A 25,432-nucleotide genomic window follows, 5' to 3' on the forward strand; every position below is an offset into this window, starting at 1 on the left:
ATTTATCCTTTCCAGCCTGACCCATCCTGGGATTCTGGGCTCAATCCTCCCATTGTCAGCCTCACTCAAGGTGTTGAGGACACCGGGGACATTTCCAGGTGACTCCAGCTGGGAAAGAAAAGGAGAAACACCAAATACCCCCAACTCAGAACAGCACAACAAATACTGACTCAGTAAAGGGTAAAAGAATTAACACAGCCCACAAACACAGAATATAAAACCTCTACATAGCACTTCTATAAAAGGGATATTAAAGAAAAAAATACTGCACTTAGATGCAAAATGTAGGCAGAGAGGAGCCAGAGGAAGCTGCCTGAAGAACTCAGTTGTATTTTGGGTGCTGTTCTTCAAATAAAACCAACGAAGAGATGCTGAAAATCCCAGAAAATATGAAAGACCACGGGCTCAAGAATATAACTTAAAAATAACTAACTAACTAAATAAATAAATAAATGAAATCCTGTGTAGAAGTGCTGTGATTCAGGAACTCATCAGAGGGGTTCCTTCACTCCTCAAATACAATTTGTGGCAGAAAGGATTTTTTTTTCCCCCTCCCACACATTTCACAGAAAGGCAGGAAGGGGATATTTCTCAAGAGGTCTCTGTGTATCCTCCCCCCGCAGTTCCCTCCCATAACAGCGAGATTTGGGGTGATCCAGGGCCATCCACACCTGAAATTCCCTGAATATTCATATTCACACCGCTCATGCCCCTTATCTCCAACCTCACACACCGAGCGCTGCTCATCCCCTTCCCCCGACTCAGAAACAGCCCACACAAAACAGAGACGCGTTTTGAGAGATTTATTAGAATTTTAGCAAATTTGCAAACTTTATTTTCTTTTTTTAGTCTCACTTTGGTGGCCGCCGCGCTCGCCTGTTTTAAAACTTTTTTAAATCAGGCGCATCACAGGCAGCCCTTTTTATGCGCCGGCGGTCATGAAAGTCCCTCTTCACTGAGAGAGGCCCCCAAGATGGCGATGCTGGCGGAGCGTGAGTGCCGATCCCGCCGGGAATGGCGCGGGAATGCCGCGGGAATGGGGATGAGCCGGTGCCCCGGGAGCGGCCTCAAACCCTCCCCACAGCCCTGTCTAAAGGGTCCGGGCAGTGCTGCCCCTTCCGATGGGTGCGGCGAGCTCCCAGGGCCGGATAAAGGGGTTCGGGGCGTTCCGGTGCTGGGGAAGGGAGTTCCAGACTTAAGGAAAAGGGAGTTCAGGGACTGGGAGAGATGGGATGAGGGGTCCCTCTGTCCAGGAAATAGGGCTCGTTCTGTCAGGGGAAGGGGGGTTATGGAGTGGGGAGACCCCGGGATAGGCGGGAAAAGGGTTCAGGGGCTCCCGGTGTTGAAGAACTTGGGGCTGGGAGAGGCAGGAATGGGGGTTCCCCAATTTCCAGGAAAACGGGGGGTCTGGGAGCTGCGAGACCCAGGCCCGGGTGGCAAAAGGGGCTCAGGAGGTCCCTGATGTTGAAGAACGAGGAGTTTCGGGTGTGGGAAGGGCGGGAATTGGGGTGTGGGGGATCCCAGGGTCGAGGAAAAGGGGGGCCGGGGGCTGGGATATCTGGGCTGAGGCAGAGGAAGAGCTTCAAGGGTCCCTGAGGGTGAAAAAAAAGAGGATTTGGGGTCTGAGAAAGGCAGGAAGGAGCATCCAGAGGGTCCCAGGGTTAAGGAAAAGGTGGAGTCTGGAGTCTGGGATGGCTGGAAAGAGATTCCAGGGGGATATTGGTGTTGGATAAGGGGGTTCAGGGAGGTTCTTTGTGGCCTCTCTCACGTCCCAGGCAGGGAAGGAGCAGTGGGAATGTCCCTTGGACACCTTTAGGGACAGCTTGTCCTGTCAGTGGCCTGGGGCCATCCCTGGCCGTGGGTTTGAGGGGGGAAACCTCCATCCCGGGGGGGGTGGGGACACCCAGGGGACGTGTCAGGGCCATGTGTTGGTGCTGGGTTTGGTCCTGGGGTTATTTCTGGAGCTAAGCTCAACCTGTGCCAATCTTCAGCTTTTAGAGACCCTCAGGAGGGGAATTTGGGGGTGGGGAAGGGTCTGGAGGGGCCCCACGAGGGCACTGGGATCGTTCAGCCGGAGGGGACTGGGGTCAGGCATTGCTGGGGGTGGTGTCACCCCTGAGGGACAGCCCCAATCTCTGCCCCCTGTGACAGGGACAGGACCCAGGGAGTGGCTGGAGCTGTGCCAGGGGAATTTGGGGTGGATAGCAGGGAAAAGTTCTTCCCCAGAGGGTATTTGAGGACTGGAACAGCTCCCCAGGGAATGGTGACAGAGCTCCAGGAGCACTTGGACAAAGCTCTCAGGGATGCTCAGGATGGGATTGTTGGGGTGTCTGTGCAGGGCCAGGAGCTGGACTGGATGATCCTGCTGGGTCCCTTCCAGCTCAGGATATTCCATGACTCTGAATTTTGCTCAGTTTTCCCTGATATTGGAAACAAAGAGCTTCACTTTTTGTCTCTGAAGTGATTGAGAATGTGGGACAGGACCCAGGGAATGGCTGGAGCTGTGCCAGGGGAATTTGGGATGGATAACAGGGAAAGGTTCTTCCCCAGAGGGTGTCAGGAACTGGAACAGCTCCCCAGGAGATGGTGACATTCCCAAGGCTGCCAGAGCTCCAGGAGTGTTTGGACAACACTCTCAGGAATGCTGAGGGTGGGATTTTGGGGCGTCTGTGCAGGGCCAGGAGCTGGACTGGATGATCCTGGTGGGTCCCTCCCAGCTCAGGATATTCCATGACTCTGAATTTTGTCCACTCTTCCCTGATATTGGAAACAAAGAGCTTCACTTTTGTCTCTGAGGTGATTGAAAACTTGGGCTCCTCATTTCTGCCTGGACACCCTTGACCCAGAGCTCAGGGTCTGGCGAATTTCTCTGCTGGGCTGCAGGAAATTTGGACAACACAAATAACAAATATGGTTTACAGTGGGAAATAAAGATGTGATTTGGGGAAAACAAATCTATATTTGCACTTTTTTTTTAGGCATTTTTGGCGTAAACTTTGGTGTCATTTTTCCAGAATATGTTAATTATTTTAATTGGACATGTCAAAAATAGACTCATATGGAGTAGAAGGGACCTTAAAGCTCATCCAGTCCCATCCCCTGCCATGGGCAGGGACACCTTCCACTATCCCACGTTGCTCCAAGCCCCATCCAACCTGGCCTTGGACACTTCCAGGGATCCAAGGACAGCCACAGCTTCTCTGGGCACCCTGTGCCAGGGCCTCCTCACCCTCACAGTCAAAAATTCCTTCCCAATATCCCATCTATCCCTGCCCTCTGGCAGTGGGAAGCCATTCCCTGTGTCCTGTCCCTCCATCCCTTGTCCCAAGTCCCTCTCCAGCTCTCCTGGAGCCCCTTTAGGCTCTGGAAGGGGCTCTGAGCTCTCCCTGGATCCTTCTCTAGGTGAACACCCCCAGCTCTCCCAGCCTGGCTCCAGAGCCTTTTCCTTCCTGTGCCCTCAGACCATCTCTGGGCACACAGAAGGGGTTTGGATGGGAACTTTTAGAAATTATAATTAAAAACATGCTCCAAGCATAAAATCCATCTTGGAAAAGGGATTAGTCATGGGTCTTTTCCAGGCTGTAGAATATCTGAGTGAAGAATTTGAGTTTTCCATCCCTGGCACAGCTGCCCAGGGCAGTGGTGGAGTCCCCAACCCTGAAGGGGTTTAAAATCCATGTGGATGTGACACTTGGGGACATGGGGCAGTGGTGGCCTCGGCAGTGCTGAGGGATGGTTGGACTCTGTGATTTTGGTGGTATTTTCCAACCTCAGTGATTCTGTGATTCCCTAAAGAAATGAGGATTTTCTCCACTGGATGGTGCTGCTCTCCCAGAGTTCCATCACTTTTTGTGGCATCATTTTTGAGGCAGCCCAGAAAACTGGTGTTAAATTAGGAGCTGAACCTTGTGCCTGGTTTCCTCTTTCTCTCTCTAAAGTCATCAGTGAACGAATTTACATTTCTGATGAATTATTGAATTTATCAGAAATAATTAAATAATTCTAAAGTATTAAATAGTTAAAATACTAAATAATTAAAGTATTTAATTAAATAATTAAAATATTTAATTAGATAACTAAAATATTTAAATGATTCGTGGATTTTGTTGTTTGTTTGGAAAGGGAAGATGACTTTATGTTTTCTGTAAATGGCATGGAGCTGTTCCTGACTTTCTTAAATACTACTCTAAAGGTGAAAGAAAGTTTTTTGGTGTTTTTTTTGTTTGTTTGTTTGGTTGGTTTTTTTGTGGTTTTTTTTTGTTGTTTTTTTTTCTGCATCTAACTCATCCTGTTTAAAAAATCAGAGTATGTTAACCTGGCAGAAACGTGAGGATTAATCCCTCAGCGTAGCTGAGAAGTTTGCAACACTGAAATTGAAAGTGCTGGGTAAGGGAAGGTCTCTTAATTTCAAGAGATATTTCTGCTCTTGTGCTTTGTTACCAACAACGTCCTGGGAGCAAAACATCTCAGGGAGAGATATTCAGGAAAAATCACAGAAATTCACTTCTGAAGTTGTGATCTAAAGGAAGAGCTGGGGAGTGTGAGATCTGTTTGAATCCTTGAACCAGAGACTGGAAAAGATCTCCAAGACCATCAAGTACAACCATCCCCCAGCACTGCCAAGGCCACCACTGCCCCATGTCCCCAAGTGCCACATCCACATGGATTTTAAATCCCTGCAGGGATGGGGAATCCACCACTGCCCTGGGCAGCTGTTCCAATGTCTGACCACCTTTTTCAGGAAGAATTTTTTCCCTCATGTCCATTCCAAACCTCCCCTGGCACAACTTGAGCCCATTTCCTCTCACCCTGTTCCCTGGGAACAGATCCTGACCCTCCCCTGGCTGCCCCCTCCTGTCAGGGAGTTGTGCAGAGCCACAAGGTCCCCCCCGAGCCTCCTTTTCTCCAGGCTCAGCCCTGTGGCTCTCCATGGGGGCAGCAGAGAATCCCAGTTTGTTTGGAAGTTTAAAAATCACAGACCACAGTGCTGGTTCCCCATTTTTTTCTTGGCAGCACCTGCAGGGCTTGGAGGAGTTGCTGCTCTCAAGGTTTCCTGGTGGGAATAATCACAGAATCCCAGGATGGTTTGGGGTGGAAGGGACCTTCAAGCTCATCCCATTCCACCCCCTGCCACGAACAGGGACAGCTTCCACTATCCCAGGTTGCTCCAAGCCCCATCCAGCCTGGCCTTGGACACTTCCAGGGGCAGGCACTGAGGTTAACAAGTTGTTTCCTGTAGAGAAGTGAACCAGGCAAAGGTTGGATTCCCCTCAGAGCCCTCAGACTTTTAACCCACTGTAAAAACTCTTTAGGGACTTTTTGGAGCTTCAAAGTTTCGGAAGCGTGTTAAAAAAAAAAGCCCCCACCTTGAATTCTGACAGGCTTAGTTCCTTAAAAATGAAACAAAACTGGGCCAAAAACGAGTCCAACATCCCTGTAATATTCAGTCCCTCTGGCCCAAATCCCAAATCTTGTCTTTTAGGGAACGATGACTTCCTGATTACATTGAAAACACCTCGTTGGATTTGGCTTCTCCCTTTGCCTTTTGTGTGGCCTTGGGTGAACGGGTCATTTTTGATCCAGCATTTCCCATGGCGCTTGATGAAGTTTTGTGATCTTCCTGTCTCCCATCCTTTGTTTGTCTTGTTTATTTAGGTTCTCTTCCTGCCTGGGCTTAGGTGCACGCTTCAAGTGACTGGTTAACTGAGCTGGCTGCTCTTCCTTGATTTCAAGGAAGCTGTTCCTGGTGGGAAAGGCAACACGTGGGGCTGGGAATCTGTAATTTCTTCAGGAATCCACACAGGACAAAGGAGCCTTGGTTCTCCTTTGGATTTCTCAACTCCTGCAGTAATTTCTGGCAGCTTTTCAGTTTCCCCGTAAATTATTTTTGAGAAATCCAAAAGCTGAAATCCCACGGGTTCATGTCCTGTCATTCCCTTTCTCTGTTCACTTACACTGGATTTTTTGATTTGGCTTTTGTTAGGAAGGCAAATATTAAAAATTTCTAGGTTCTGGTTGAAGGGAAGCCTGGAGAATTGATTTTGTCCAGACCTGGGAAAGCAGCAGCATCATCATCTCCTCCCCTGTAGATTCCATGTTGAGGCCAGATGTAAAATAAAATTGGAATAAACATGGAATTTACACCTAAATGGTAATCCTTAAAGCCTTCCCTGAACTGCAGCCCATCCTGAGGGACAGAAACATCCGTAGCAATTCCAACTTTGGCATCTTCCCATTAATAATTAATATTTTCACTGGGCTTTTATTGCCGTTGTTGAGATTTTTATTCAGCAAAATTAACCCCCAAAATACATTCAGTCTGGAATAAGTTCTGGAGTGGGTTATTTTGGTTTTTTTAAATAATGAAGAGCTTTGTTTGAAGTGCCAAGAGCTCTCTGGGAATGCCAATGTTTGAATTTTCCCTCCCTGCTGCAGCCCGGAGGAAACAGAAGTGGTCGGTGGATCCGCGGAACAGCGCCTGGAGCAACGATGACTCCAAGTTTGGCCAGAAGATGCTGGAAAAGATGGGCTGGTCCAAAGGAAAGGTAGGATCTCAAGGGAAATTGTGTAGCTGAAGGGTTTAAAACTGCCAGGGCATTCTCCTTTGATTTATCTTTTTAAGTGCACAGAGAATTTGAGCAGTGAGAGATTTCTATACTTCATTACAGAGTCTTGTCTGTGCCTCTCCTGCTTTCCAGTTCCTCTCCATTTCTTTGACAATCTAAATTCCCAAGTGAGAGCAGGAGTTGGAACATTAAATCAGTTTAAAGGTTTTAAGCTGCCCTTAAACCTTCAATTCTCTCCCTGATTTTGATACTCTTTAAAGCAACTCCAGGACCTCCTTTAGTCTTTCACCTGGTTTTAGGATTTTTTTTTCTGATCTGTTCCTTGAACCACCAAAATGCTGTGAGCTCTGTCCCTTCCCAGCTCCAGCCAGGACCTGTGGGTGAGGGGACTGATTTCTGCCACTAACAAAAACCTCCAGGTCAGCAGAGACACCTGCAAACTGCAGGTTTAATTCCACAGAGATGCCTCAGCAAAGCTGAGATTTGGGACTGCACATTGGGGTGTTTAGTGATAAGAATCCCCACAAAACCTCCACTGCCTTAAATTATTCTTCTAGATTTCTTCTTCCAGACTTCCCTTAAAAAGCATAAAATTAGGATCATTCTCAATTCTGTAAATAAATGCCTTAAAACCTGTTTCTGGATTTAAACTCAGGATTTTTTTTTTTCCTCAGTTGTCTCACAACATTTCCCACTGGAGATACTGAATCTTCCTTGCCAGCAGTTGTACAAGAAGGATTTATGTCTCCATTCCACTACAAACTTGGGCAAATGGAACTTTCCCTTCATCAATTTAAGGGGCAAAAGCCCATCTGGGCAATGAAATTAGGCTGCTTAACACCAGTCCTGTAATTGGTTGTACTGAATTTGGGTCAGGGAAGGATGTGTGGCCAAGTGTCCTGCTCACTTCCAAACTTTTTGGTCAGCAGAAGTTTCAAGGCAAATTTTCCACCCCATTGACCAAATAAACTCTGCTTCGTTTGTAATAGAAAAAACCTTTTCCAAATAGGCCTCATCCCTTGAAATATTTGATACCCCAGGATGTGTCTGCTGAGCTTCTCTCCCCTGCAGCACCACATGAATGTTTATTAATTCTAACACATTTGGCTGATGGTTTGTGACAAATGAGGGAAAAAGCAGATAAATACCAGGAAAAAAAGTTTTAAACCCAAATCTTTGCCTCTTAATTTTTTAGCCTTGACTGCAGAGTTGAGAAAGAGAACCCTGGACCTGAGTATTGCTTCATATTAACCCCAAAGTTGTTTGCTCCAATATTTTCATCCACTTATGAGGTGGAAGGAGCTGTGAATGTCCTGCTGGCTCCAATCTGCTTCTCCCCTGCCCCTCCCTGCTTTCCTCCCATAGAAATTTGGTCTGGATTGTGTGTTCCATGTGGATCTGCCTCACTCCCATTACCCTTGACAGAGACATTTTTGGGGAGAGGCACGTTTTCTTATGCAGTGTCTTGTTTAAAAATTCCAAACACTTTGAGTTTGCTTAGGAATGTCAGGTGGTTTTGCTGATTAATCACTCAACTACTTAATGTTGTTGCTATTTTAGTGTTTATAATGCTTTGCTGGAGGCTTTAGTAGTGAATTTTAAAAACTTGTGTGGTAATTGTGTGGTAATGCCTGTGAATGAATTCAGCTACATGGGCAAATTAACAGGAAGTTGTGATTTCTTGCTGTATTTCCTTATGAGCTGTCTTACAGTCCAAAAACTCTAATTGCTGCTGTAAAATCCTTACATTTTTTTACCCTCAAATCCACCTTAGGGTCTGGGGGCTCAGGAGCAAGGAAACCCAGAGCACATCAGGGTTAAGGTGAAAAACGACGTGCTGGGATTAGGAGCCACCATCAACCACGAGGTGAGCACCAGGCCAGGGCAGGGAATGGATCCCATTGCAGCAAAACACCATTATTTGAATGGAATATTAGTGAAATGTGTTGGAAATTTGGTGCATGGTGATAGCATATACCAAACAGGATTGTTTAGGACTTTCTAAGACAATCCTTTTAATTTCATTTCACTTTGGGGTGACTGTGGGGGGCTGGGCTTGGTGTCACCACCTGTGGAGCTTCCCAGGGTTCCTCCCACTAACAATGATTGGATATAATCAATTAATTTACTTCCAAGAGTCTTTACTATCTATTTTGTAAAACTTGTGTTAGTTCTGAAGACTTCTGCCTTGTGTTCATGTGGGTGATATTTACAGGACAACTGGATTGCTCATCAGGATGACTTCAACCAGCTCCTGGCTGAGCTGAATAACTGCCATGGACAGGGTGAAACAGGTAAGTTCATGCTTGGCTCAATCAGATGCTGGAAGCTTAGCAGAGTTTCCATTCTGTGTCTTTAAAAAGTTCCTGAGGCCCAGTTTGTGATGCAAATAATATCTTTGATAAGGTGGAGAACTCCTTCTTCTTGTCCAAAATCACTGGGAGCCAAAGGATGTGTTGCCATCCATGACCATGGGTTTGTGGATCTCAGTGGATCAGTTTTGCTCTCATAACTTAAAGAAAGACTTTTTCATGAGGAGAGAAAACATAAAATGCTAAACCTGTTTATTTCATCCAGGATCACAATATCTGGGACACTTCCCCTGGGCTGTGCCTAGAGGAACATTTATTTCTTTATAAAGCACCCAGAATCTGTCTGGAGGTTCACAGCAATCACTCAGCACTGCAAAGCTTTGCCTTCCTTTTGCTGATGAACTGGCACACTTGGCTTCCATGCTCCAGTGGCTTCTTAAATGCCTCCTTTTCCTGTCCTTGGAGAGCTGCTCTGTAGCTCTTGCCTCAGAGTTCTGCCTCTCTGCTTTGAGTGTAGCATAAAGTGATTTTTGTAGCCCTGGTGTTGAGCACACAAGTGGGGAAACTTTCCCAAAAGGGCTATTTTTAAAGTCTTCTATTTTTGAAAAGCTTTATACAAACTGACCTTGCTTTGTGAAAATGAAGTTAGGAAGTTGTGGTGGGTGTGAGCTTAGAGAAAGTTTATCAAGTGATTTATCAAGTGATTTATCATCTCTCCTTTAGTTAAATGCAGTTTAGACTCTGATTTTGTATCTGAACACCTCTCTGGAGTCTTGTTAAACCAAAGGGTCCTGCTTGGGCACAGCCTGTCCTTGTGCTGCTGGGGCAGAATTGCCAGATTGGTGAATTTAGCAACTCTTCATTCATTCATTCTTAACCTTTGAGCACTGAAGGATTTCTAGGAGAGAAAATGTAAAAAAAAAAGAGGAGGAAAATCAGTTAGCAAGTAAGTTTCCTAATCCTAGGGAACTAGGATTAAAGTTCTGAGCCTGATGCCTCAAAACACCTTTTTTAACTTGCTGTACAATTTGTCCTTGTGAAATCGTGAGGCCACCCAGGACTGGGTGCTGTCACTCAGCTCCTGGAGAGGCCAGGAGAGCATTTCATGGGGAAATTCCAAAAGTTCCTGTCTCCCTTCAGAACTAAATCCTGCCCAAGTTGTAACTTGAACCCTGGGAAGATCAGGGAGGTGTAACTGGTGGGAAGCCTGCAGACTGATGAGCAGAGAGCTGAAATGACTTGCCCAAGGCCACTGTGAGTCAGCAGAGGCAGGTTCAGGGACCAAGGCTTGGTCTTAAGCTCTGCACTTTTCCCTGGGTCACCTCATGCAAAGTGACCCTTGAAAACTCTCATTTCTCCCTGTTTCACTCAGTTCTTTTAGGACCTGGGAGAAGTTTTCAATCACTGAGAACAAATTTAGGTGCATCTTGAAAATTCCAGGTCAGAGTCACATTTGGTGATTTACAGAAAGGCATAACTCTGAAACTTGTTTTTTTGGCAATTGTTGAAGCTGGCAAAACTCATCCAGAGGAAAAAAAACCTCTGCCTGCAGCTGTGCTGCAGGAGCAAATGTTACATTATTGGCCATCCTCCAGTTTCAAACTGCATTAAAAGTCAGCTGAAAAACTTCATTGTTCTTAAACAACTGGTGCAGTTGCCAGAGCTGGATTGCAATTAGAGGTCGGAAAGGAAGGGCCCCCTGGGGGTTGATGCCACCATTCAAATACCCTCAGTGTCTGTAGCTTTAGTTGTCTTTTCCCTTTTTTTAATTTTTTTTCCTAGCTGAGCACCCAGTGAGGGCAGGTTTAGATTAGATTAAATATTGGGAAGAAATTCATCCACTGCTGTGGAGGCCCTGGCAGGTTTCCCAGAGAAGCTGTGGCTGCCCCTGGATCCCTGGAAGTGTCCAAGGACAGGGTTTGGAGCAACCTGAGATAATGGAAAGAAGTTGAGACTCCATGGTCTTTTCCCACCCAAACCATTCTATAATTCCTGGCTCTTTTGCTGGGATCCTCAGTGATGATGACTGTCCCTTTCCCAAGGATAAAAAGCAGGAACAAGACCCTGGCTGTGCTTTGGCACCTGCACCTCCATCACATTTGTTGCAGAAATGCCACATTGGTGCCTTTATTGCCCCAACTAAATTGCTTTCAAAAGCACATTAAATATTCCTGCAGCTCTTGCTCAGTTTGTCAGATGATTTTCCAGTCCCTGGAAGACACAGGGATGTATTTCCATGCCCACTGCAAGTGCCAGCACGTTCAGTAGTGAAATTCCTCCCTGCAGGCACAAGGCGGTGCTGCTGCCCCTCTCCCTGTAGGAATAACGTGGAGGAGGAAGGAAGGCTCTGTGGAAACCTGTGTAATGCTCCTTTTGCTCCCAGCAGGTTGGAAACCAGGCTCAAAGTGCTGCATCACTGTCAGGATATTTTAGTTGTGATCTTTACTTTCTCCACAGACCCTTTTTATTGAGGATTTTTCTTGTTAAAAACTGGATTTTCTGGATTTTCTTTCTTTTCCCATTAGTGTGGGAGTGTGGATCTCAGCCTGCTGGCCCTCAGCTCCCCCACTGCAGGCTGAGGATTTCATTTTTAGCTCAGGGATTCATCAGGTGGCACTGCCTTCCAAGCAGGGAAGTGCTGGAATTCCAGTGATCAGAAAAGCTTGGGCAGCAGAGCTTTCCAGGGTGGGATCATATTAAAAAAGGTGACTCAACTTGGCCCTTGGGGCATGGGTTGATTTCCCTACCCATTCCACAGGGAGGGAAAAAAAACACCTCCCCATAGTAACCTCCTGTGGAGTTACAGAGCAGAGACTCTTGTGGTGCCTCTTTTCAGGACTATTAAGGCAGTAATTAACTGTTCAACAGGTGAATTCTCTCTCTCTCTCTGGCAATGTTTTGTAAATTACCAGGCTCTGTGGCTGCAGAGAGAACGTTTGTACCCCCCAAAATAACCTGGCACAGCACAGGAACGTGATCTCTGTGCTGTTAAACACTGAGGTTAATCCTTCACATGGCTTTAACCTGCTCACAAGCCTCCCAAAGTACTCCTGAGTGACTCTGGGACTGAGCCAGCCCCAGGGACCATTCCCAGAGGACAGTTTAGATGCAGTCCCTCTTCTGGAAGCCTGGAAAAATGAGATAATAGGGATGTGGCAATTTGTTCTAGCTGGCCTTGGGGACAGAAAAGCTTTGTCACCACTCAGTTTCCTTACACAGATGTATCAGCTTATGTCCAAATAAAGGTATTTTGTGTAGGGTTAGAAATAAAAATCCTGGGGGTGAGGGGGATCCCCCCCTTTTTCTTTCTGCTCAGTCAGTATTTTATTTCCTACTATTTCTTACATCTTTCTCAGACTCTGGTGCTGGAGAAACTCTGTGAAAAACAATACTATTGTTATTTTCTTACCACAGAGATGGATTTGCCTTTAACCTGGAGTACCTGTATCTGCCTTTTCAGATTACATTGGATTGGAAATGGGAAAGAAAGGGGATGGGGGGAAAAAAAAATCAAGCGTTGACATATTTCAGACAAAACTTAGAATGCTTCCTTCAGTAATACTTTATGATTTGTTGTTGACTGGATTTTGAGAGAGAAAGTTAATTACACTGATGTTTGAATTTGGTGCTTAAGTGCCTCTGACAGAGCTGGACCCCGTTTGCTTAGGGTTTGCTTTTTTTTTTTTTTTTTTAGAGTCCTCAGTGAAAAAGCAGAAAAAGTCATTCAGCCTTGAAGAAAAATCCAAATCTTCCAAGAAACGTGTCCATTATATGAAGTTTGCCAAAGGTAAGTGGAGGGGTTTTTTTTGTTTGTTTCATAAGCCCTGGCCAAGATTAGAACAAACCCTGCTGAAGGTGATCTGTTGCCTCATGGAGTCTAAATTTGACAAGTAAAACCTGGGTTTAGAACCCCCTGCAGCTTCTTGCTTAAAGCTCTGATGTGCTGATCCTCTTTATTTTGGCCAGTTTTGGATGGCTTTAGGCTGCTGATGTCGGGAATAAAACAATTCCTGAATGAAGGAGCTGAATAAAGGAGCAGTGAATATTTCCAAGCAGTGGAGGAGTGGGCAGGGATGGGAGCAGGAGGCAAAGGTGAGGTGGGAGTGACTTGGGCATGTGCATGGCCCTGCAATCCCCAGTAACCCCTGCTCAGGGATCATGTGGATGAGATCAGGGATCAGATTAAACCTGCATGGAAGAAGAGGAAAACCCTCTTACATCGACCAGGTGCTTTGGGGGATAAATTAGGGCAGCCAGAAAAACTCTCTGAAGAACTCGTGGAGTTGAGTAATTTCTTTTTTTCTTAGAGTGATGACAGTATTTGAGTCAGCCCAGGTTCTGACAGTTGTCCAGTCCTTTCCCTTTTTGCTCTGTTCCCCTTTCACACGGTGTGTGCCCGTTTCAGGGCACGGATAGGATCAGTTTCCACTAATGGCTGATTTATTAAACTGAAAGCTCTGTGTATTGTTTTCTGACAGCAAATGCCTCTGCTAAAACAGAGCTAATTAATCTGGCCTCCATTCAGAGCTAATATCTGAATGGAAGCCAGATTTTCATATCAGGGTTTGGGATTTTTGGTGAAATAATTCGACCTTGAAGCTGTTAACATGAGCCTGCCACTTTATGACATTAAACAATTAAATTGGTTCAGGGTTAGCAAGTACAGAGGCCGTGGCCTGTTTGAGCAAAGAGGATTTATTTTGATTTGGATTTAACCTTTTACTAAATATAGAAGGAAAAAAAGTGTCTTTTGAGCATGTAAAATACAACTCAAGCCTTTCATATTCACAATATCCCTGTTTTGTTTTGTCACATTTCTACAAGGCAGCCCCTCATTTGCTTGTACCCTCTGTGGCCTGACACAGGGAAATTGTCCTTTTTCAGGGAAAGAGGAAAAGTTGTTTGAGAAAGGCTCGTGTTGTCATGGCCCTTGTTGTTGAAGTCCAGTCCTGCTTCCTTTCAGACTAAACAAGACAAGGCTGACACAAAAGGGGGAGAAGGGAACAGCGGCGGCACCAAACGCGGCTTCCGCTCCCGGGGCTGGTTCGGAGCCTCGCTGCTGGAGGAACAGCCACCCCTGGATCTGGGAAATACACCCCAAGCTCAGATTAAAACACTGATTTCAGCTGCTTTTCGAGTAGCTGCTCCCCTGGGATGCTGCAGGAGACTGGGGCTGTCAGCTGGGTTGGTTTTCTGTTAGAGGAGAAATGGGGGAGACACCCAGGAGGAGGCACAGAAAGGAAGCGCAGCCTGAAAACGGGAGCAGGAGGATTTTGGGTGTTACATTCCAAGCCTTGGCCAAGAGAAAGCTGAAAATAACCCCCAGTTTTTTCCAGCTTGCTTGGACAAGGCCATTTAGAGGCGGTGCAGTGAGGCAGCAGGAAGCTGGGGAACACTTGCTCCTCTACGCTGATGTGTCTTTTTACCCTCCAGGGCAGTTGAGGATCCCAGGAAAAAAAAAATAAGTCAGATTTGGGGATTTTTTTATGGTTTGGGTTTTTTTGGCCATTACAAAATTAATTTTGAGGTCACTGATTTTGAATCAGAAAATCAAGTGATTGAGACCCCAGCAGAGTCTTAACAAGTTGACTTGTCTGGGTTAATTTTGTTTCTTTAACTCCTGCTGGCCTTTTCCAAAAGAATTTTCTGACAGAAGCAGTGAACAACTCAACAACTCCTATGCTGTGGAATTGGCTAAATCTTTGCCTGTATCTCTGAATCACATCACATCACACCCTCCCACTTCCCCCCTCTTTGATCCATGCCTGATATCCAGCTCTCCGCACAACAATCAGATGGGAATAATGGCTCTCCTGGAAATCTTTGCTTCACCCTTGAAATGCTTTTCAGTTGGAATAACCCAGTGTGTGGCAGAGGTAGAAAGTTTTGCTTTTCAGAAGCAACATCAGAAATTGGAGAAAAGTCCCCACTGAGTAAAAATGGCTTTTTTTTTTTCATTGTGTAGAGGAGCTGTAACTTTTTAATTCTGTCAGAAATGGGCAATCCTCTTGAGGATCCAAATATCCTGATGCATAAACACATTTCCCCCTGTGTACCTTCATTTAGTGTCTTTAGCATAGAACCACAGGCTGGTTTGGGTTTGAGGAGACCTTAAAGTTCATCTAATTCCACCCCCTTGCCATGACAGGGACACCTTCCACTATCCCAGGTTGCTCCAAGCCACATCCAACCTGGACTTCCTGATTTTTGTTTATCTCCAAGAGCAACTCCTCTCTGTCTGTGGCTCACACTGTTACCAAAATGCAGATGTGAAGGTTTTGGGGTTTTTCCCTCTATTTACCTCTTCCAGGTAAGGATCTCTCGTCACGCACTGAACAGGACCTGTCCTGCATTTTTGGGAGAAGACAGAAGAGTGCCAAGACCCAGGTAAACAAAAATCTTCTCCTTTCTTTTGTTTCCTTGTCTGTTATCCCTTACAACAAAATACCCAAATGTCTTCTGCCAATGTGTTTCTTCTACTTGAAGCACTGTGCTTGAACTGTGAGGAAATAAGAGTAAAATTTAATTTAAAAATTTATTTAATTTAAAAAAACATTAATCTCTGTTTTTGTGGATTATCGTGATGTAACTTCTTTGGAGACAGGGAACTCCAATATTTTAATTTTTTGGTAGAAATTGTACATCAAAAGAAGAATTTTGCTTGACCTGAAAGGTCAAAGGTTGGACTCAATGCTCTCAGAGGTCTTTTCCAATCTAAATGATTCTGTAAAAGATCCATGAATATCCAAAATAAAATTGGACATTCAGTAGAAACTGGGCAATCTCCACAAACTCACAAGAAATGGGAATGGCTGAGCAGCTGCAAAAGATTCAGAGGTGGCCTGAACAGTGATAAATATTTGATGAGAAGATCTTTCCCTTGACTTTGTGTAATGAGATCCAGGTTTGGACCAGCTTGTATTTTATTTATGTGTTCATTAGCATTTTGTACTTGCAGACACAGACCAGCTCTATCAGTGGAATAAAATAACTGTGACATGACCAACATATCCAGAAAAATTCTTTGGAAAAAATAACATTTGGAACAGCACAAATGAATATATTGCAGGAATTGCCCTGTTGGTTACAAGTTCTTGGAAATCTCTGCTTTTAAGAGGAAGATGGGGCTTGAAATGGAGTGGAAATTTCTGGAATACCCTGTAATGTTTGACACCTTGCTCCTTGTGCTCTTGGAAGTCGTTGTGGAACTTCACTGCAGGTCACTGGGAGCTGAAATAAGGATTTGGGAATTTCAAGTCTGTGAGAGCTGTTGGAGCTCTCACATCCTGTGGGTACCAGGGAGCCTTGTTGGTTCTGATCCCCAAAATATGCCCTGGACCTTCTCCTTGGCTCCTTTGCTGTCAGATCAGTGGGAGGCAGGACAAACTGGGATTTAAAGCAGTTCAGCACTGCTTGGGGTTGAGGGAGCAGATTTTGCCCACTCATGAATTGTCTCAGGTATTGTTTTCTCTCTATGTTCTACATCTTCTGAAATTCAGAGTTGAAAAGTTGCTTCTTCTGGGACTTTTTTCCCTGCAGAACATTTGCTATTTAGTGGATAAACACTGCAGATCACCTGGATTTTATGAAAGGTGTCTAAGTTTGTGCATGTTTTTGCCAATCCCTTGACAGTTGTAGTGCTTGGCCCATGGCTGCTGTGCAGATTTCCTGAAATGGTTCAAGCTTCTGGCAGAAAAGTCACAGACTGTGCACCCAAATTTCCCCATGCAAATCCAGGCAGGAGGGAACAGAGGGAATTTGGAGCTGCATTTGTTGTCTTCTGGCTGCTGCTGAGCAACCACAGGGGGAGGAAATCAGAGGCAGCACAATGGCTTCCTCCAGCTCCCCCTTCTCCTTCTCTTCATGGATCAGAGATCTGTGGAGTTTGCACAGAACAGAAGTGCATTGCTCAGGCCCTCCAGCTCTGTGCAGTTTCGTTGCACTGCACCCATGAACTCTTGTGATCCCTTCCCATCATGTTCCACAGCCTGGTCCTTAAGGTGGCACAAAGGGAAGTGTCCCCGTGAGGCTTTGCAGGAATTCTCTGTGTTTGTCTTCTGGTTTGAAATCCCTGAGCTCTGGGCATTTCCTTGCTGTGGCACAGAGCTCACTGCAGGAGCAGGAAGGTGCTGCCAATTCTCCAGGAACTGAGTTGTTCCTGCTTGGAGATGAGGTAGGAAGGGCCCTGGTCTTGCCTGCAGGTTGTGGTAGGTTCCAGTTCCCTTCAAATTTCAGCTCCTGCAACCCTGGGCTGGTTTCCCTGGTCATGGGATAAGGATTTCCATACTTCCATAGGAGCCAGAACTCCTATCCATGAATCTGATTGCAGGTTCCCAGCTGTGGGTGCAGTGGAGATGATCCATGGAACTACCCCCATTGATCTGGAAAAGCTGGAGCAGTGGCCCACAGAAATCTCAGGGGTTTAAAAAAGACCAAGTGCTGGTGCTGCTTCTGGATCAGGGCAACCCCAGGGATCAATCCAGGCTGGGGATGAAGGGATGGAGCAGCCCTGGGAGAAGGACTTGGGAGTCCTGGTAGGTGAGAGCTGAACATGACCCAGCCCAGAAACCCCTGGAGCTGTTGGAGTGAATCCAGAGGAGGCACCAGGATGATCAGAGGGAAGGAGCAGCTCTGCTGTGAGGAAAGGCTGAGAGGATTGGGATTGTTCAGCCTGGAGAAGGCTTTGGGATGAGCTAATTGTGGCCCCCCAGTGCCTGAAAAGAGCTACAAGAAAGATGGAGAGAGACCATTTACAAGGATCTGGAGGGATAGGACACAGGGAATAGCTTCAAACTCACAGAAGACAGGTGTAATACTGGGGAGAAATTCTTTCCTGTGAGGGTCTTGAGACCCTGGCACCCAGAGAAGCTGTGGCTGCCCCTGGGTCCCCAGAAGTGTCCAGGGCCAGGTTGGACAGGGCTTGGAGCACCCTGGGATAGTGGAAGGTGTCCCTGCCCATGGGCAGAGGGTGGATCTGCATGATCTCTAAGGTCCCTTCCAACTCAACCCATTCCCTGATTTTATAGCTTGAAGTTCTGTCTCTGAGTCTTTTATGAGATATCATCTCCCTCCTCTGTTCTCAGAGATGAGTTTGAGAAATATTCAGCACACATTTGATGTGCACTGAATGACCCCACCAGAGCTACCATTCCACTCTTGATCTTTTGACAAAGATTTTCAGCTGAATTCTTTTCCCCCTATTTCTTTCAGTCTGTGATCAGAAAAACTTGGGTGCAACTTCATGGGAAGATGCAGGGTGAAAAACTGCTTTTCACAGAGTCTCAGAATTGCTGAGACTGAAGGAGACAGCAAACTCTTCAGGAGTTTGTCCAGAGTTTTGGTTATCAGCCTGCAGTTTAAGCCCATGACAGAATTTCAGTGAGTGGATAAAAGAGATCATTCAAGGGGCAGAAGAGATCACAGATTCTTGGAACTGTTAAGGCTGGAAAAGACTTTCACAATCCTTGACTCCAAGCCTGTTTACCACTCAACCATGTCCTCAGGTGCTACAGCCACATGTTTCTTGAACACTTCCAGGGATGATGACTCCTCCACTTCCTGAGCAGCCTGTTCCAATGCCAGACAATCCTTTCCATGAAGAAATTTTTTCCTAAATCCAATCTAAACCTCCCCACTGTTGCTCTAGGTCTGGCTGGTTGGCTGGTGTCACACCGAACTGCCTTTAGAGGTTAGGGGAAGAGAAGAAAAAAGCAAATCTCTGGGAATTCCATCTGTGCTTGTGCTCCAAAGAGAATTGGTGGGAGAACTCAAGGCTCAGCACAGCAAGATAATCTTGGCTTTTCTGAAGTGCTTGTCAAAAATCTGTCACCCCTGAACTGCTGCAGTGATCAACAAGGTCTCAAAAAATCACTGTAACAATCAGTCCTGTCCACTCTTTTCCAGTGTGGACATGAACAATAATTCTATGATCTGTGCAAGTAGCTTTTGGCAGGAGATGCTCTGTGTGAGCTTAATCTGAGCTCTCTTCACTGTGGGGCTGATCTCAGGCTCCCTTTTTAACTGTCCCATTGGCCAAGGACTGGTAATGGGTCTTTGGTCTTGTTCCACACCGGCTCTTCAGCAGTAAGTGGGGAATGTTGAAACTTGGATTATCTGCCTTATCAAAGGAAGAGGGAGTTGGCCAGAGGACTGTAAAGATTTAAAAAGAGGGGACTTGCAAAGGATGTGGAAGGAAATGCTGTTTGCCCCTGAGGGTCGAAAGGAGTTTCTCTAGAAGTAATAAAACTCCAGTGCTGCTGTTTTGATGGTTCTGGGATATGTGTTACTAAGCAGAGGCAATTGCAACCTTTAATTCTCCTGAATGTTCAACATAACCATCCTTTCTTAAAAATTATTTTTGATAAATCACGTGTCCAATTCAAACCTTCTTAATAAACTACACAGGGACTTCTGTTTAAAACAAAACAAAACAAAAAAATACAAGTCAAAAAAACGAGGTGGGGAAGAAAACAATGGCTGGGCTTCAGAGTGGACCTAAATTGAAAACGTCTGCAGTTTTTTCCCAGGGAGAGCAAGTGATCGAAAATACTGAATTGTAATTATGATGCTCTCTGGAGACCTGCAGTGAGGACCTGTTTTTGCAGGGCAAGATCTGCCAGACTTGTTTTTTTGCCCCCCACTTTTTCCCTGTGATTTTCTCACTTGCTTAGGAACACACTGGGAGCTGGGGAGACAGAAAAACAAATTCCATTAGTTCCTATCTGGTTGAACTTCCTGGAACCCCCACTATTTTTTTTTATTTATTTTTTTTTTGCTTCTCAGAATTTCCTTCCTCCATCCAGCTGTGTTTCCTGATGGAGCCTTATCACTGGAGAAAATGCTCCTGAGTGAGGGTGAGGATTTGGGAATGAGTTGCAGACGGTCCCAACTTGGTTGCTGAACAACATGATTCTGGCACTGATTTCGCTCTGGGGGCTGGGGGGGAGCAGCTCTGATTTGCTCAAACCCTGGTGGAGATGCATGAAAACCTGAGTGTTTTGCATCCACCTTACAGGCATGGCTCAGGCAGTTCCATGAGTAATCTGCTTCCTCCAAGTTTGTGTAACTTGGATGTGAAACCTGCGTAAGTTCCCTTCAGCCACCCAATCCAAGTAGCCTGAAAGTCTCAGGCTTGCAGTGATTTCTTCCTTGTTAGGCATTAGAAATGGAACTGTCCACCCCCTGGTGCTTTTTCACTTTTTTTTTTTTTTTTGGTTTTGTTTTTTAATCAGGAAATTGTCTTCTGACACATTTTGCAGAACTTCCTCAACTGATTTGTATTTCCCAGCACTTATCAAAAAAGCATGTTGGCTAATCTTAAGGGACATAACTGAAAATCCATTAAAGTCTGGCTCTACCATGGGCTCCCTGAAGTTATGGGTGAACTGATACCATTCCCTGCACCTCAACTTTCTGCAAAATACCAGTCAAGATAGTGGTGTTTGTGGGGTTTCACAGTTCTGACTTTAGGCAAGTAGCAAGTTTAATCTTAGGGTTGTTTTTTTTTTTACCTGTGACCAAATTTGTTGCAGGGTTAGCACATAAATTAATTTGCTGCTCCCTTTTTTTGGCAATGCCAGGGAAGGAAAAAAAAAAAAAAAAAAAAAAAAATAGAAGAGAAAAATGAGTTACAAATTAACACAGATTTTTCACCGTTCTGCTTTGGAGACCACAGTTAGCATAAGGTATTTGGGACTTAGAAGCAGAACAGAATAGAAAAAAAAAAAAAAAAAAAAGACATCAAAAACCTGGAGAGAGTCCAAAAGGATTTAGTAAAATGGGAGACAGGGTTAGAGGGCATGTCCTAGAAGGAGAGAGTGGAGGAACTGGATACGTTCATGTCAGAAAAGAGGCAGAAAAAAGATGACCTCTCTGCCTATAAATATCTGGGGGTCATGGGGAGGGAGGAGCAGAGGAAGGGAAGGGACAGTAATCAGAGTAGGCAAAAGCCAGGACTGGGACTGAGGGGTGAGAACTTCAATTAGAAAAAGGAAGACACAGACTTACTCTTCAGCAGGCTTCCTCACAGTGATGTCAGCGGGGCCCTGGAGGAGTCTCCTGAGGGAAATCCCGGCTCCTCCACGAGTGACGCCAAGAAAAAAGATGAGTTTAACACTTGTAGACCCGTTGGGATGGGCAGAGATGGATCAAGTTTAAGTGAAACATCTCCCCCAGCAGCCATTCTGTGAGCAGCTCCAGTGCTGAAGTTGGATTCCTGTGGTTGGGTTGTGCTTGGATTCTGTGTGGCTAAAGGAGATGAGCTGGTGCTGGAATCCCTGTCCTTGTGCATCTGTTGGCCTTCCCTGTTCAGTCATGAGATATTTTAGTCTTAATATCTTTGAAATCTCTGCTGCTTCCACTAGCACGTTTTATTTGCCTCAGATTTTTAGTCTCAAGCGATAGGACAAGGGGGAATGGTCTTGAGATGAGGCAGGGGAGGTTCAGATGAGATATGAGGAAAAAATTGTTCCCTGTGAGGGTGGTGAGGCCCTGGCACAGATTTCCCAGAGAAGCTGTGGCTGCTCCATCCCTGGAAGTGTCCAAGGCCAGGCTGGACAGTGCTTGGAGCAGCCTGGGATAGTGGAAGGTGTCTCTGCCCATGGAAAAGGTGGAATGGGATGGGCTTTAAGGTCCTTCACTCAAACCATTCTGGGATTATTATCACGGGATTTTTACAGCCTCTGTAGTACTGCAGGAGCATTTTCGGCCTCTCCAGTTCTGCTGTGCACCCCACCATGGACTCTTAATAGCCAAAAGGGTCAAAAAGAAGAGAAGAAACCAACCCAAACCCAGATTCTGCCAGCAGTGAGCATCTGCTTTGCCTGCACCTGAGGAGCAGCCAGGACAGGCTGGTGACACAAAGTCACAAGGAGGACAACAGGACAGTGCAGCTGAAGGGCTGAATCACAGAACCACAGAATGGTTCGGGTTGGATGGAACCTTAAAGCTCCTCCACTTCCAACCTCCTGCACAGGAGGTGCAGGTAGAGCAAATCTGGCAGCATGGATCCATGGAAAGCAGATCTAAGGCTCTGTTGCTTTGAGCTGGTAACTTGCAACACCCCCTGCATAGCAAGTCAAGCTTAATTAGGCTCAAGGTGTTAATTTGGGCCATATATTTAATATTTCTCCATGCAGATGAGATTGTTTCAGGAACACCAGGAAGAATTTCTTTTACTCAGCGTTCTGTCCTAGTTGTTCTTTTGATTAAAAAAATAAAAAGAGGAAAGTATTGATGTTTTGTTGCCTGTTCTGTAAGCACCTTGTTAATCAACTGGAGGATAAATTATTGCTGTTCAGATATCAGGAGAGAGGGAGAGGAGGAGATCTCTCCCAATCTAGAAGTAAAGGTGCTTTTTCTTCCTCTCTTCATTGGAGAAGTCTTGCCTCCAACATTTGTTCCTTGGGGGGTTTGTTAAGGAACAGAAAACAAAACTGGGGGGGAGCTCTTTTTGATTTATCTTCTCTCCTTCCCTTTTGGTCACTTCCAGAGGCTTAAAGAGCCGAGTTGGCTTTAATGTGTTACCATTAGAGACCAGGCATTAGCTGGAATAACCCATCCTGCCTCAGAGTGAAAAATATCCCTTGATTGGCTAATTAATCAGTCAAAGGGGAATGACATGGGCCTCGGCTTGAGGGACTCTGCTGCACAGGTAAACAGGTCATTGATAAATGGTTTAGCCACAAATTCATATATCAAGAAAACTTAGTCATTTTTTAACTACACTTGGTGTGAAAGCTGTGCTGTGTTTTTTGGAGGTGGATTTTTGCTGCCTTTGCTTTTTTTATTTTTATTTTTTTTTTCATGGTGGAAGCTTTTAGGCTGTGGAAGTTTGTAAGAGGAAAAGGCCAATCACAACTTTGTCACGATTGGAGTTCTTCTGTTTTAAGAATTGGAAGAAAAAAACCCTCAAGATTTTTTTTCCCCCCTCTCAAAAAGAGGAAATCATTGTGTGTTTTTTGTGTTGAGATTGAGTGGGTCTGAAACCAGGATGGCTCAGTTGCTTTTGTCATTTAAAGATCCCAAGGCTGCTCAGTTGGTCACATCCAGTGCTCAGGACTGCATGGACAAAAAACCAGATCCATAAAATGGGTCTGATGAAATAATTGGGGGAAATCTATGCTGTAAGAGACAGATCTGTGTTGGTAAAAGGCTTTAACTGACCTGATTTCCTTTTGGGTTTTGGCATATCTGTGCTGGACCTTGTCATCTGTATATTTTATAACACCTTGTCCTGCAAAGGTGGTTCTCCAGTGGGATTCTTAACTGAGATTTAGAGAAAAAAGGAGAGAGAAAAAAAAAAAAAAAAAGAAAATGAAAAGGGGAGGAAGGAAATCCAGCTCTAAATTAAACTGCATAAAAATGTGATCTAGAAAAACTTTTATCCATGGGGTAAACAGGGTTAAAGCAGTGGAATTATTTAAGGGACCACAAAACAATGTTTGGCAGAGCTGCTTAACTGGGTGCTCAGAACAAATCCCAATTGTGCTTTTTTTCTTGGAATCGTCTTATTTTTTTTCTTTTTTTCTTTTTTAACTGTGTATTATGTGAGAAAGTAACACACCAGTACCTAAGAATATGGGTTTGGCTTTTAGGGAATAAACCTCACCTTATTTTTGTGTAATCCCTTTCTTCCAAGCAGCCCTTGCCATGGGCCTGAGCTTTATAGACCAGCCTTGTTTTGTTTTTCCTTTTAAAAATATTTGTGTGATCAAAGAGCTTTCCTTAAAAAAGAAAAAAAAAATTGCAGTGCAGCAGTTCAAAACAAGAAAAAGTACTTTTTTTTTTTGATCCTATCATAACAGGATTTGTCTATGGAAGTGTGAACTAAGCAGGTGGCTTCCTGTTGATTTTTAAGCCAGGTGGGCAAGTTCTTGATGATGAGTTGGTCTCTCTCCCCTGCCCTGCTTTCCCTTGGGCAGGAATTTGCTTATTCCTGTGTCTGGAGGAATGGGATTTGGGCTGACAACTTGTAGGGATAAAATGCTGTGGGGATGAGAGGGAAAACAGCAGCTTGGTCTCTTTCAGAAATCAGGGATTATGATACATTTTATTACCTCCAAGGTGGCACCTGTGTCTACTCAAGCAGCCTGCAAGGACTGGGTGTTCACAGCAATCTGATTTTTGCTGACTTAGTGTTATTAAAGGGTGTCTAACCTTCCTCCAAGTGTGTCTTCTGATTTTTGGCTCATCAAACTGGTTATGAAACTGCTGGTTCGTTCAGATGGGTTAAACAAACCAGAAGCTGGAGCAAAAGAAATGATTCAGCCTGAGAAAGTGCTTAAAATCTAAAGAAACAAGCTTTTCCACTTCCAATCCAGTATTTCAGCTTCTCTGCTGGATCGTCCGTTCTTCAGCTGTGAATATTTGCTTTTTTTAACTCTCCAGTCAGGAGAAATATCTGGTGCTGGAGAGTGGCTTAGTGGCAGTAAGGGTCCAAATTGGTCCCTCCTCTCTCTGAGCTCCCTCCTGCTCCCTGGATCTTTGCAAATGTGGCCATTTGAATTTAATTTGGTCTTATTTGAGTTTTCCCAAGGTTAAGAAATCCAGTTTCTGTTTTTCACTACATCTGCCGCCTCCCTCTGCAAACCACCATCATTCCCAGCATCTTCCCTTTGAGCAGTTTTGGTGTTGCCATAGAGGGAGGGACAAAAGTGACAAAAGTGCTGATTAATGTCATTAATCTGTTCATAACTGCGCATATCCCTCAGCTAAGGAAAGAAGAAGAGGATGATGGAGAAAACAGATCATGTAGTGGGATAGTTGGTGCCTTCTGTGCTCAGGTGGCTTCAACAGCAGCTTTGAAAGATGTGTCCCTTGTCAGGATCCTGGTGATGAGGAGTTGCTGTTCCCCTTGTGGAATACTCTGTGGGAAAGGTGTCAGAATTGGAGATAAGGATGAATATTGTCCTATTTTGATTTGTTGAGAGGAGAGAGAAGGGACTTGTGGACCTGTTGGAATGTTGGAATCACGAGGAGATGTTCCAAGAGCTGGAGCTCCTCTGCTCTGGAGCCAGGCTGGGAGAACTGGGGGTGCTCACCTGGAGAAGAATCCAGGGAGAGCTCAGTGCCACTTCCAGAGCCTAAAGGGGCTCCAGGAGAGCTGGAGAGGGACTGGGGACAAGGGATGGAGGGACAGGACACAGGGAATGGCTCCCCACTGCCAGAGGGCAGGGAGAGATGGGATATTGGGAAGGAATTCTTCTCTATGAAGGTGGTGAGGCCTGGCACAGGGTGCCCAGAGAAGCTGTGGGTGCCCTTTGATCCCTGGAAGTGTCCAAGGCCAGGTTGGTTGCTCCTGGGCCTTGGATCAGCCTGGGATAGTAGAAGGTGTCCCTGCCCATGGCAGGGGATGGAACTGGATGATTTAAGGTCCTTTCCCACCCAGCCCATTCCATAGTAACAACTGAAATCAGCCACAGAAAAGGGGAACTCAAGAGTTTTGCTGAGCTGGACAGAGTTTGGATACTCTGCTGAATAGATTCCAAAATTTCCATGCACACAGCAGGGTCTGAAGGCTTCCCTGCACTGGATTAAGGGATGTGAACCATCTGG

The 25,432-nt window shown here is 45.3% G+C and overlaps 1 protein-coding gene across 1 annotated transcript in view; it reads left to right on the forward strand.

Moving 5' to 3' along the window:
* Positions 1 to 946: 946 nt before the first annotated feature.
* PINX1 (PIN2 (TERF1) interacting telomerase inhibitor 1) overlaps positions 947 to 25,432 on the forward strand; it is a 61,740-nt gene continuing 37,254 nt past the window's right edge. The window contains exons 1-6 of the mRNA XM_083857046.1: positions 947 to 992; positions 6,436 to 6,545; positions 8,341 to 8,433; positions 8,782 to 8,860; positions 12,573 to 12,665; positions 15,189 to 15,265. Of these exons, the coding sequence (XP_083713172.1) occupies positions 974 to 992; positions 6,436 to 6,545; positions 8,341 to 8,433; positions 8,782 to 8,860; positions 12,573 to 12,665; positions 15,189 to 15,265 (471 nt within the window). The 5' untranslated portion in view covers positions 947 to 973. The remainder of the gene's footprint in view (positions 993 to 6,435; positions 6,546 to 8,340; positions 8,434 to 8,781; positions 8,861 to 12,572; positions 12,666 to 15,188; positions 15,266 to 25,432) is intronic.

The sequence above is a fragment of the Zosterops lateralis genome, assembly GCF_965231275.1.
Source record: "Zosterops lateralis genome assembly, chromosome: 3".
Classification (NCBI taxonomy): Eukaryota; Metazoa; Chordata; class Aves; order Passeriformes; family Zosteropidae; genus Zosterops; species Zosterops lateralis.